The following is a 12267-nucleotide window of genomic DNA, read 5'->3' as shown; positions in this document are numbered from 1 at the left end:
TTTCTCACTTTTACCCTTCTGATTCTCTCCCCCATCCCACTGGGGGGGGAGTGAGCAAGTGGCTGTGTGGTGCTTAGTTGCCAGCTGGGGTTAGACCACAACACCATGTCTTTTGTCAACTTGTCTATCTCCCTTCATCCAGTTTTTCTAAAGAGGAGAGGCAGGAGAATGAGAACCTGCAAAACTGTGCTGGGTACCTGAAAGGGGACAAACTGCTCCTTCCTTCCTCTCCAAGCTAAGGTTTGGTCACCTTAGCTTTAGTCACCTGAAGCTCAGGTGCTAGAGCACTGCCCTCACCATCTCTCTTCTTCTCTACAGTATGCTGTTCTTAGGTGCCACTTCTGTAATAGCATCAGTAAGGGATGAAACGAAAACTATCAACAAAGACACATTTTCAAGGGAACACTGGTTTTAGTTCTGTTCTTCACACAGGACCAGGTGAATAAGGAGGAACCTGTCCAAGTCTGCTGCAGTACCACAACGTTGTCAGAAGCAGCAGCAGCAGAAGCAGTTGTGGTCCTCCTTGAAGTTAGCCATAGCAGCCTGATTGCGCTCTGCCGGGCTCAATGCCCTTTACCAGAGTTTCTCAGAGCGCTCTGCAGCCATTGATAAAGTGAGACCACATCTGCTCTGAACCTGTTCACCAGGGTCCTGATGGGAGGAGGGTTTGGGGACACTTCCATAGTGCCAAAAGTCATAGGCCCAGATCCTCAAAAGTATTTAAGCACCTAAAAAGAAGTAAGGAATTAAAATATCGTGGGGCTCTGGGTCCTAATGAGGATGGAGTTATATTGGTATTCAATGTTTTTGCTGATATAGCTGATAGCGCTTGGAAAAGTTGTGCTCAAAAAAGAGCTCTATTCTGCTGACATAAGCTGCCTGCACACAAGGAGGGCTTCACTGGTACAACTCTGCTGCTACAGCGATATCACACACATTTACATGTAAATTAGGGCTTTGTTTATACGGCACAGATGCAGCCTTTCACTTTATCCTGGATGGGGAGGGGAGAGGGAGGGTAATGGTCTCACTACTCTCATTTTATGGACTAAGAAAGCAAGGCACAAACAAAATTAACTCATTGGCTCAATATCACCCGACATGGGTGGCAGAAAAGGCAGAGACCCTGGTCATAGGTTACAGCCACAGGACTTTCTTCACTGCTAGAGACAGGGAGACAAATGAGTGAGTCATTAAATAGGAGCCCCATCATGTCAACTATGCAAGGTCAAATCCCCAGTGTGGTTGAGATGGAGGGGCTAGTAATGAATGCACTAGGGAGCCCTGAACCTGGGGGACTGAGGCCTGTGTGGATGCACAAAGCACTGTCAGAAAGTAACTGAATGTGAGACCTAAAGAAAGTTTCTACCATGCTGCTTCACCACTCGCCAACCTGAGCAGCAATAAGCATGAGTGACAATGAATGTCCATGGAGGATGGACATGAAAGCCGAAGCAGTATGGGTGATTAACAACACATCACAGGAACCAAATATGAGATCAGAAGCTACTGAGATTACCTTGCTTCCAACCACTGCTGCCCAAGTAAACGTGCACTGAATGTACCTCCATTCTGCCAATACTCCTGTATCTTGACCACAGACTCTACCAGGCCATATTTCCATTTACAAAAGCCAACATAAGCCAAGAATGATAAAATAACTGTTCCCATCTCAGCCATTCATTCCCAAACCTGCCTCTCCTGCTCTACTAAACCACATATCTGACACGGATACAAGGTGGATTGCACGGTAGGACCAAACTCATCATTTTTGCTAGGAAAGTTTTAACCCATATCAGCTTCTCTCAGTGGCAAGTACAAGGGTTCCTGGAGCTACAGCCTTTGTTGGTCCCACAATGCCAGTGAGGGACCTGAGAAGACACATCACCACACAGTTCCACTGTGATGGCATAAAGAAAGACCCAAAACTCAGGCTCCAAAAAAACCAGATGTTGCCATGGGTTGGGTGAAACATAGTGAAAGCGGGTGGATGTTACTGCTAGCCTTCAGTTAGCTGTAAGATACAGTCTAGCTCCATTGCAGAGAAACAGCAATCTCCGTTTGAAAACACTGCACAAGCCACTGCCCAAAGGAGAGGCAAACATCCAGAAATTTGAACTGGGGGATGGACAGGGACAGACAGGGACATGACTTTCTGAGTACTGTTTTGCACAGGAGTCTTGGGGAGAGGGGACATGAAGAAAAGCAGATGAAGCATAGAGAAGAAGGCTCCAAAAAAAGCTAGGACAATCTTGGTAGTCAACCCTGACTGAAACCTAGAGAAAAACCGCCCTTCAGTACTGGCTGAAAGAAGACTGGAGCCACAAGCAAGGAAATAGCATCCTGCTGCTTGATTCCCTCACACCATTGGAAACATAACCTTATACATATTTTGTAACTTACAAAAAAAAGGTAAATAAAGTTATCTACTTCTCTCCTACTGAAGGATTAAACTTTTGGGTAGCTGTATGTATCAAAAGGAATAACAACTGCAGGGGGTTAAGTCAGTCTGTCCTTAGGGAGGAAATCCAAAGAGGTTTCATGTTCTGCTGGCCAACACCCTGATCCTACACATATCATCCCACCTCCTCTTACATCTGTTTTCTTGTGGCTCATCAGACCTGTATTAATACACATCTTTCAGTCCCTGGTATATCCTCTCAGGCCTCTTGCATCTCCGATCACAAACCTCCCTCCTGACTCCTTTCCCATTTCACCACAAAAATGTTCAGCAAGCCTGGCTGGTTTCTGCAGGCAAACAGTTCATCGCATTTACAAATTCTGGTCTAAATCAGTGTCCAGAGATAGGTTCAGTCAAGGCTTCATTGCAAAAAAGAGAGGAAAATAGTCTGAACAGAGTCTTTTTTGCATTGCATAGCTTTAGAGTAAGTTATTTCCAGAATGTTGTTATTCTCTCAGCCAGTGAAACAGAAGCTGTGGTGAGCCTAAAACTGTAGCATTCACAGCAGAAAGTGTTAAGGATAAGGGAGGGTCTCTCCTGAAGCAGAAACACAACTCTCAGCTTAGCTAAATTTAAACCAACTCCACTGTTTACAAACATGTACCTGCCTCCCTTTGCCTCCACGAGAAGAAAGCAAGCTGCTGTGGGCATTCACGGTTTACCTACTTATCAAGATATGCTGAGGACAAATTATGGTCATTCCTACACCAGGCTAGCCAACCTTCCAAGCATCACTCCCTCTTATGACCTACGCCATAGCCTCTCCAGATTCCCATGAAGTTTAGCTAGGGGCTTGACAAATTCTCCTGGGGCACCCTGTCCTGGTTTCGGCTGGGATACAGTTAATTTTCTGCCTAGTAGCTGGTATAGTGCTGGGTTGTGGATTTTAGTATGAGAATAATATTGATAACACGGGGATGTTTTAGTTGTTGCTACGTAATGTTTACACTAGTCAAGGACTTTTCAGCTTCCCATGCTCTGCTGGGAAGGGGCACAGCCAACATGGTTGATCCAAACTGGCCAAAGGGCTATTCCATACCATATGACGTCATGCTCAGTATATAAACTGGGGGGACTTGGCCAGGGGGCAGGGATCGCTGCTCAGAGATGGGCCGGGCATCAGTCAGTGGGTGGTGAGCAGTTGTATCATTTGTTTTTTCCTGGGTTTTGTTCCTCTCTTGCTCTCTTGTTGTTTTCCTTCTCATTACTATTATTACTATTATTATTATTATTATTATTATTATTATTATTATTATTATTATTATTATTATTATTATTTTGTTCCAATTATTAAACTGTTCTTATCTCAGACCACGAGTTTTTGTACTTTTGCTTTTCCAATTCTCTCCCCCATCCCACTGGGGGGGAGGGTGAGCGAGCGGCTGTGTGGTGCTTAATTGCTGACTGGGGCTAAACCACAACAGACCCTCGTAGCTATCTACTTTCTTCAAGGGCTATAAGGTCCCCAAAGAGCTTTCCACACTTCTGCTAATTCTTCTCTTATGCTTCAGGCAGGCATTCTGCCATTCAGACCCAAGCTAAAACCCAAGGTTCGCTGCTCCCCTGGAATAATTTCCCAGCACAGGCCCTGCAGTTTCAGTGCTAGATTGCTGTAACTGTGAAACAAAAACAGGAAAAAGAAACAATATTGGTCTGCCCAAACTGCAGCCTTTTCAATTACACCTTCAGCACTCATTTTGTGCTTACTTCAGCCTGCACCTGGAGACTGAAGATGACGAGGAAAGGCACCTGAAAAATGTAGACTGTTCCCTCTCAGAGCAGTCTGCCTGCTATTAACTGCCTTGAATGCAATGGCTGAGCCACTGCTTATTCTGTCTCTGCATTGCAAATATAGAAGTCAAAGGCTTAGGTTTATTTCTGACTACAGCCGCCTCAAGATCTTCCATCAAGACTCTCTGCGTAGCTGGCATCATTCACATACCAAATTTTGCCCCGCTTATCAACTCTCTCCTTTCTCAAAGGAAATTCTTCCCCTCAGTCGCATCTCAGTGACAAGTTCTGACTATCTCTTATCAGTGCAGAAGGCCCTTGTTCTCTCTGTTTGGGATGTTGGAGCAGAAAATTTTTCTGCTACACTCCTCTGTCCCAGTGGTTACCCAATTGTTCCTTCCTGAATTTGCCCTTCTGCTGTCTCCAAACTTCACAACTCTACTCTGTCATCCCCAAACCTACAGATAGTTAGAAACAGTACCCATTGAGTCATGTCAGTGATGTAAGCTCTCTGTTGATACGAGCCTGCTTGTCTGACTTGTTACTTACGGTCCACTCTTCCTTTTGACTCATTGAATTTTCTGATACAGTCCTTTGCTTCATTCAGTTGGCTGAGTAAGGCTGCTTGCTCTGCCAGCTCACAGGAATAGTATCCTTGAGACCTAAAAGGAAACTCAGAACTGGAATTTGCTGTTCTGAGCATATTTGGCTCCTCTGTTTTGCAACTGTGTAGTCCAGAGGCACAAGCTGCAGCCAGCTGTGTACACGGGCATCTCGTGTGTCACATGGAGCCGTATCAGGGCTGCCTGCAGGTGTGACTCCAGGAGCTCTGTGGGATGTGCTTGGGGCTGCCTGCGGCAGCGGCTGTGCCCTGGGATGGCACCCCCATGCTGGGACTTGTCTCCATGGATATCCTGGACTCTTCTGTCACTGCAGCCCCAGGGTGAGCGTGGCCTTCCCTGCCCCCTGCCCTGTGCCAGAAGGGGCCAGATGCCCCTCCAACACCAGCTTATGCTGGCCCCACGCTAAGGGCAGGGTGGGTCCTGGCAACACGATGAGGTCTCATGTGCAGGGGAGCACTGCAGCCGCCGTGTGAGACTGCCCAGTCCTGCACGAGTTAACCAGTGGGTCCCTTAATGTTTTTTCTTCCTGTGTTTCCTAAACCAAAACTGAAACCATTGCATTGTAAGGGTTTGTGCTAGTTGGGTTCAAGGACAGATGAAGTAACCAGTCTGCAGGTACCTACATGTGGAAGGGGTTTGGTCTCTAATTGAACAGAAAACATGGCAGTGAGATCCAGTGCCTGGCAAGTGAAGCAGCTTATCCTCTCTAGAAGTAAGGCATTAGCAGATGAAACTCCTCCTGTAGTGTAGGCTGGTGGACCATCTGCACCCCATGGCACAATGTGGTCAGTATAATTCAATCCATTCTGTTCAAAGGGAGAGGACACAGGAGGAAAATGCCAACAGCCAACTATGGCAACGGGGGAAAAAATCCTACAAAAAAAGTTCTGCAGCATGTGGTCCCCTAGCACACTTCTCCCTCACTTGCTCACTCATTTTCTTTTTTCATTATAATATTTGTTTATTTCCTCGTAGATCACGTCAACTCTGCAAAAGCGCTCCCCTCCTTATCCAGAAAAAGCCCAGCAGCAAGAAGGGTCCCTGTGCCTCTTCCCCACCAGCACTCCTAAGTGTCCCTACCCTGAAACAAGTCCACTTGCACAAGCACCCAAATGCCGAACAGGGGTGCTTGCTGCCTTGATCACTAGGTCCTTCCTAGCAACACCAGTCTCTACTGTGCTCCTATACAGCAACATGAGAGAGGGGACATGGCCCATCCCATCTTAGCTGACGGCTCTGTCTCACTGCATACCGAAACCAGGTGAAGAAAGAATGCTTCTCAGACAAGTCCATACCTGCTTTAGTGGCAGTCAAGATATGGGAGCGGCTGCAGACAGCAAGAAAAGGAACAAGGTCTCACAGCCAGTCTGTGCTTGTTACCCCTGAGCCTGTGTTTGTATCCCTCATTACAAAAAGCCCTCTTGTCCAAAGGTGACCCAGAGATATGAAGCGTACTGGATGCATACTTCTGCCTACAAATAGGCTGAAACCAGGCTGTGAAGCTCTCCCCAGTCTTCTTGAGGGAAGAAAAATGACTGTCTTTCACAGAGGCTAATTCACTTTTGTTAGGAACTCCGTGTTCATATCAAATTTGCAATGAGATCCATGACAGAGGCTCCAAGATGTGACTATAATATAGCAAAATAACTATCAATAGTAGCAAATCAGAAAGAAAAGGATGAGACCATTCTCTCAAATTCATCTGCTTAAACCGGTTAACTTTCCATTGTGTTAACTGAGATTTGTTCTGATTGTTTTAAGTTACATTCTAAGAAACACCACAGCCCTTCCCTCTCAATTACGCTGGAGAAATCAAAGGTCATACTCTTCCATCTCTTCAGTATGTGATTAAACATGTTAGGTTGTTTCCTTTCTACCAACTAACACTCCTGCAATTCGGAAACCTCCAGATGCCTTCCCCTTCCCACTCCCTCACCAAGATGTATACAAGTTGTATAATAGTGCACAAATACAGACAGTTTGTGGTTTGCAGAACACCTTTCCTCTGGTGTTGTCTGTGTGATATTTGGTGACCCAAACTTTGCTAAGGTTGGTAATACCTACCCCCGAACTAAACACAGTGTTTAGTTTATCTGGTCTTTGAAGCATGTATTTCCAAACGGTGTCAGAAAATACTCAAATTCATAACCAAATATATGATGATTTTTGAACACAGCCGCAGGCAGAGTTAACAGACTGGCAACTTCAGCTGTCAGGGATACTAGCTCAGCAAGGCAGCCAAGCATACGCCTATCTTTAAGCCCAAATTTAAATCCTATTGACTTAAGCTCTGCCTGGAGCTTGTCTGCAGGGTTTCCTGTCAGGTCCTTCGTTACCCAGGTGGACTTGACCAAGATACACCTCTCCCAAGTCGATCCTAGGCAGGAAAGGGCATTAGAGTAATTAAGTCTGACATCCTAAAAAGTCATTCAGAGTTTCACCCAGGGGTTCTCCCGTCAGACTTGCGACAGGTTACTTTATCTTTCGCGCAGCCCATCACGACCCAGCCCGTGACCTGCGTGTCCTGGGGCAACACCCCGGGTCTTGAAGGAACCGCTTCACTCATCAGCTCCCTCGATTCGGAGCAGCGAGGGCAGGCGAGGGGCTCCGCGGCTGCCTCATCCCGCCCTGGCCCTCTCTCCCGCTCCAGCGACTGGGGTGCCCCGAGAGAAGGGCCACCGCCGGTAACAGAAGCGGCACCAGCCCGCGCCCTCCGCGGCGCTCCCCCTTCGCGTCAGGGAAAGCGTTTACGGACGTACCGGGTCCCCCCGCAGGGCAGGGCAGGGCAGGGCAGGGCAGGGCAGGCTCACACGGCCGGCGCCCCCGCACCCACCCTGCCCGGCCTCAGCCGGGGCCGGGGCCGGGGCCGGGGCCGGGGCGCGGGCGGGCGCGGCAGCGCCCACGGCCGCGCAGCGCAGCCCGACACCGGGGCCGGACCCGCCCCTCAGCGCGGCCGCCTCACACCCTGCCCCGCCAGCCCGCCCCAGCGCCCGCCCATTGGCTGCCGCATCAGCCACCGCCCTGCTCCTCCCTCCCGACATTGGACGGACCCCGCTGTTCGCTCGTGCCCCTCCCTCCGCCTCGAGCTATGATTGGCTAGCTCATCTCCTTCTCTTCGTTCCCGGTTCCATTTCTGCCAAGTGATTGGACAACTTTCACCTTCTGGCTCCACCTCCCTCCGAACGGTCTGCTTTGCGATTGGGCAAGCCCCTTCCTTCACCTCGCCCACCCTCCCATCTGATTGGCATGCGGGGCTCTCATTGGGCCCCGTCCCCTGGGCTCCGCCCCCCCTCCCCGGCCTCTGCCGCCAGCCTCGCACGCGCGCTGATGCGTCGTTGCGGAGCCCGTCCCCGAGCGTGACGTCTCCGCCGGCGATTGGGGGAAGCGGCGGGTCCCGCTTCCGGTGCGGCGCGGCGGGGGCGGCGGAGCGGGCGCAGCGCAGCGGAGCCGAGCCGAGCCGGCGGGATGGAGCGGCCCGAGCGGGCGGCGGCGGCCCTGGGTGCCCAGCCCCGCGCCAACGGCTGCAGCGGCGCGGCCCACGGCGCGCTCCGCAACGGCTACGTGCGCGGCCTGCCCGCGCCCGACACCCAGGTGTGCGCGGCGGGCGCCCTCCGCCGCCCGGGCGGGGCCGGCACCGGGGCGGGGGGTGCGTGGTGGTCGCCCCTCTCGGGGGCGCCGGTGGCGGGCAGGGCTTGTGGGGCCGCCCGCGGCGCGGCCGGGGGCCGTCCCCGGCGCTCTCTTGCAGGCGAGCGCCGCCTCGGTGCTCCGGGCGCTGCCGCCCCGCTGCCTCGGCCCTCTCTGCGAGCCGCCAGGGCCCCCCCGGGTGGGCTGGGGGCCGGGGGAGCCTGCAGCCTCCCCCCGCGCCCCGGCGGCGGCAGGCGGGCTCCGGGAGGCCAGCGAGGTGTGGCTGTTGGGGAGTTCGGCGAAACTTCGCCGGGCGGCGGGGGTCGGGTCTGTGCCCCCGGCCCTCGCCTGGGGAGGGAGCGCAGCGCCTCGGTCGCGGGCTTTCCTCGGAGGGCTGCGCCTTGTCGCCGGGCTGGTAACTTTATGTGAAACGGCAGGCCCTCAAGTCATTGCTGTGCCTTTACCGCAAGGCTTTTGTTAGCAGCAGAGCTTTACACTGACACCTCGCTATGATATCACAGGTCTGTGCTTTCGAAGAAAAGACTTCAGCGGTTCTTCACCACTGTTTTATTGTTACAGGTGTGATGGGCAGGGCTGCGGGTACAAGTAGCCTTGAGTAGGGACTTCCCTCTACGGAAGAGTTAAAGGTTGATGCAGCACTTCCCATCTAGCTGTGTTAACACCCTGTGATGCGAGTGTGTATTTGTGCTTTCAGACTTCCAGTTGTTTCTCTGCAAAACACTAAACTTTTGTGTTATAGTGCCAGGTACTTAATGGTTCTCATGAAGGCAATCCCAACAGTATGGAATAGGCTGTGTTTCCTTGGACACCTAAAGCTGCTTGAGACAAGCCTTCCTCCATTGTCATCCCTCCTGTTGCTCCTTGTTTTCACTCCTGTGCTGCCCCTTCTGTTTTTTCAGTGTAGGCTTGTGCAGTTGCTGCATGAACCAGATTGAGAACTGATGCAGGATAAAACGAAACTTCCCCCCCGCCCTGAGTTAACTTTAACTCAGGACACTTACTGTATTTCTTTCACTGGATGGATGCTCATAGTCTTGTCGCAGCACTTGGGAGGTGATAGCACGGTATCGGGAGTGAACAAATGGAGAAGGGGGGTACAATACCTTCGTTTGGTAGCCGTGTCAGTTTGTACTGGCACTGGTAGTCTTGTCTTGCAAACACCAAGCACTGCTGACTATAAAACCGTAGGTGTAAATCTGCACTAAGACCAAGCATGGTGGTGGTGAGTGTTCTTCTGTGAGTGGTTTTTTTTCTGCCTCGGTGCTTTTAAAAAAGAAAGTCTGAATACAGTTATGTTGTTCTGCTTCAGAAGAACAGAAAAGTGGGGTACGGAAGCTTTTTCCTCAAGGATTTTGTTCAGCTGTGTATCTGGAAAACATGGGAGATGCAGCATGTGAATGGAAAAACCATCGATGTCAAATGGAGGAAGCTTAAAAACCTTGCTGTTTTGTGAGACATTCTATTCAGTTGCGTGTGATACTACTCTCAAATATTTCTTGGAAGCCTGAGGTGTTTGAGACAACTGTTTCTAAGCAGGGGGGGAAGGCTCATTGGAGAAGTGGTCATGAGAAATCTTAGTAAAAAGCCAAAGTGTAGAGGCATTGTCAGAGGATGTAGGAAGAATATAAGTTTTATATCTTTCTGGCAGCTGCTTGCTGGTCAAGCAGAGATTTATAATTAGGAGTATTGCATTCTTTTCTCCATAATTTTATTTGGGCCAGATTGCTCACTTTCAAAATGAGGGTCTAAATGTTAGAACCTGACTGGAAGAAGTGACTGTTTAGGGGTACTAGCTGTGTACAGCTTTCTCAAATAGCATCAGTGATAGGAGCTTAGAGTTGCCAAAGATGTGGTCACTGGATGTATCACAGATTGGGCTACTTGATTGGCCTTTTGGCTTTTGAATTTTGGTTGTTGGGCCTTTACACAGGAGAAGGGAAACATGTTAATGCTTACTGTGTGTCGAATATATTCATTTGTGTATGTATATATCTATGCTATGTACATACCACATACAACACTTAAGAATCTGCAAGTGAAGAGATCTGTGGAATGCAAAGTAATCCAGTACCAAAAAGGAGGCAGCTTACATGTGAGAATGCAATTCCTACTTAGTAGAAAAAAACAAAAGTAAGGATGAGGAGAAAAAAAGGTGCTTTTGCAAGAAAGCCTATGACAGGGTCCTTGAGAGAAGTAAGAGGCAAGAAGAGATCTAGATAAAATGAATATATTGATGTCAAGAGGAGGGGGAAGGAAAGCCATTGGTATGAAGAAGTGTTGCAGTCACTGGCGATTTATCTGAAAAAGCCTGGAGATTGTGAGAGGAGAGCTTAGAGACAGGGTAGTATGTCACCATGCCCTCCTGTAGGCTTAATAGTGCAGGAAAGCTTTACCTGTTTTAACGATGTGAAAAAAGGAGTCTGCCCCTACCTAGGTCATCTCTGCTGTGGTTACCTGAGTAAGTTTTGGGGTTTTTTGGTTTGTTTGGTTTTGTTGGGTTTTTTTTTTCCACCCTAAAAAAAGTTTAGATTCAAGAGTATTATCCTTGTGACACAGATTTCAGGCTTCCTTACACCTCCCTCCACAGATAGAGCGTGGGCTCTTTACCATTATTCCAGCAGGAGCAGAAGAGGGTGAAGTTGTTCACCTTAATTTTTAAATAGGTTGTATTACTTTGCCTCCTGCTGGGATCTGAACTGCTAATCCTTCCCCTTGGTAAGAGGAGAGGGGAACTTGCTGCCTACTAAGACTGTGCAGTAACTGACTTTGGCTACCTTGGAGATTAATGAAATATCATCAGTGGCTAGGAAAGTAATCATTTGAAGTTAGGGTTTCAGCATATTAAAAAAACATGCTGTTGAAATACTAAAATAAATAGCAGCTCTTTCTCTTGCTTTCCTGGGAAGTCCTGTGTTCAAATTACTTTGATTCTGCTAACAGTTAATCTGTTTAGAGATTCAAATTCAGTGAATGCAACAATCTCACTATAAGCACCTTAATTAAAAGAGGTTAAAGGACCATCTAGCAATTAAAAATTGTGGGATATTGGAGAAAAGTAACTAACTTATTTCTGACTGTGTACAATTAAAGGAATGCACGGTTAGGAAGAATAGTAATCTATGGAGGGGTTCAAAACTGATTTAATGCTTCAGTGTAATACGGCACTATGTAAGATGAAAGCCTGACATCTCAAAGGGTATTGTCATGACGTGAGGAAATGAACACAGCCAGGAGAAAGCAAGCAAATCTAAATAAAAGAACAGTGAAGTTACCTCTTCAAGTTGTGCATGATTCTGCTTTTTATGTCCTTCTGGTCTATTGGAGAGAGTGTTGAGGGAGTTCAGTAGAAAAATGGTATTTAGGATCTGTCAAGACACTTGTGGGAATAATAAAGAGTGCAGGGAAAATTGCTTTTTCTTTCTGCAATGCAATTTTAAACTGGAATGTATTTCTCCATTGGAGTGTTTTGCTCTGAGGCAAACGGCTAATAGTTTTCTAATACTGCATCTGAAAAAAATTTCTTGCTTAAAATAGGGAGAGTGGGACATATTTAATGGGACAAGGTGCCCTTATTTTCGATGATAACTTACTGGAATCCACCTATTATTGTGAACAGATTTTTAGTAATGTGGTTTTTTGGACTCCTTAATTGAGCTCACCTTAGAATGGTTCTGTTATTTCTTCTTTAACTTCTAGAAGCATAATCTCAAACAAAAAAATAATTGGAATATAGGTTTTAGATATCAAGTTCTTAATTTCTGTTGTATGCAGTATCTCCAAGTCAGATAGGAGCTGGAATGGTATAAA

At 48.3% G+C, this 12267-nt stretch overlaps 2 protein-coding genes across 4 annotated transcripts in view; both read left to right on the top strand.

The window, feature by feature from the left end:
* ISM2 (isthmin 2) overlaps positions 1–12267 on the top strand; it is a 411356-nt gene that overhangs the window by 290395 nt on the left and 108694 nt on the right. The window lies entirely within an intron of this gene.
* SPTLC2 (serine palmitoyltransferase long chain base subunit 2) overlaps positions 8207–12267 on the top strand; it is an 88726-nt gene continuing 84665 nt past the window's right edge. For both annotated transcript variants that reach the window (XR_012775948.1, XM_075503356.1), the window contains exon 1: positions 8207–8406. Coding sequence is in view for 1 of the 2 variants with exons in the window: in XM_075503356.1 (XP_075359471.1) it covers positions 8281–8406 (126 nt within the window). In the remaining variant the exon portion in view is untranslated. The remainder of the gene's footprint in view (positions 8407–12267) is intronic.

Source organism: Mycteria americana, chromosome 5, assembly GCF_035582795.1.
Source record: "Mycteria americana isolate JAX WOST 10 ecotype Jacksonville Zoo and Gardens chromosome 5, USCA_MyAme_1.0, whole genome shotgun sequence".
NCBI lineage: Eukaryota > Metazoa > Chordata > Aves > Ciconiiformes > Ciconiidae > Mycteria > Mycteria americana.
The sequence above is the reverse complement of the archived record's forward strand: the minus strand, read 5'-3'. Positions and strand labels throughout refer to the sequence as shown.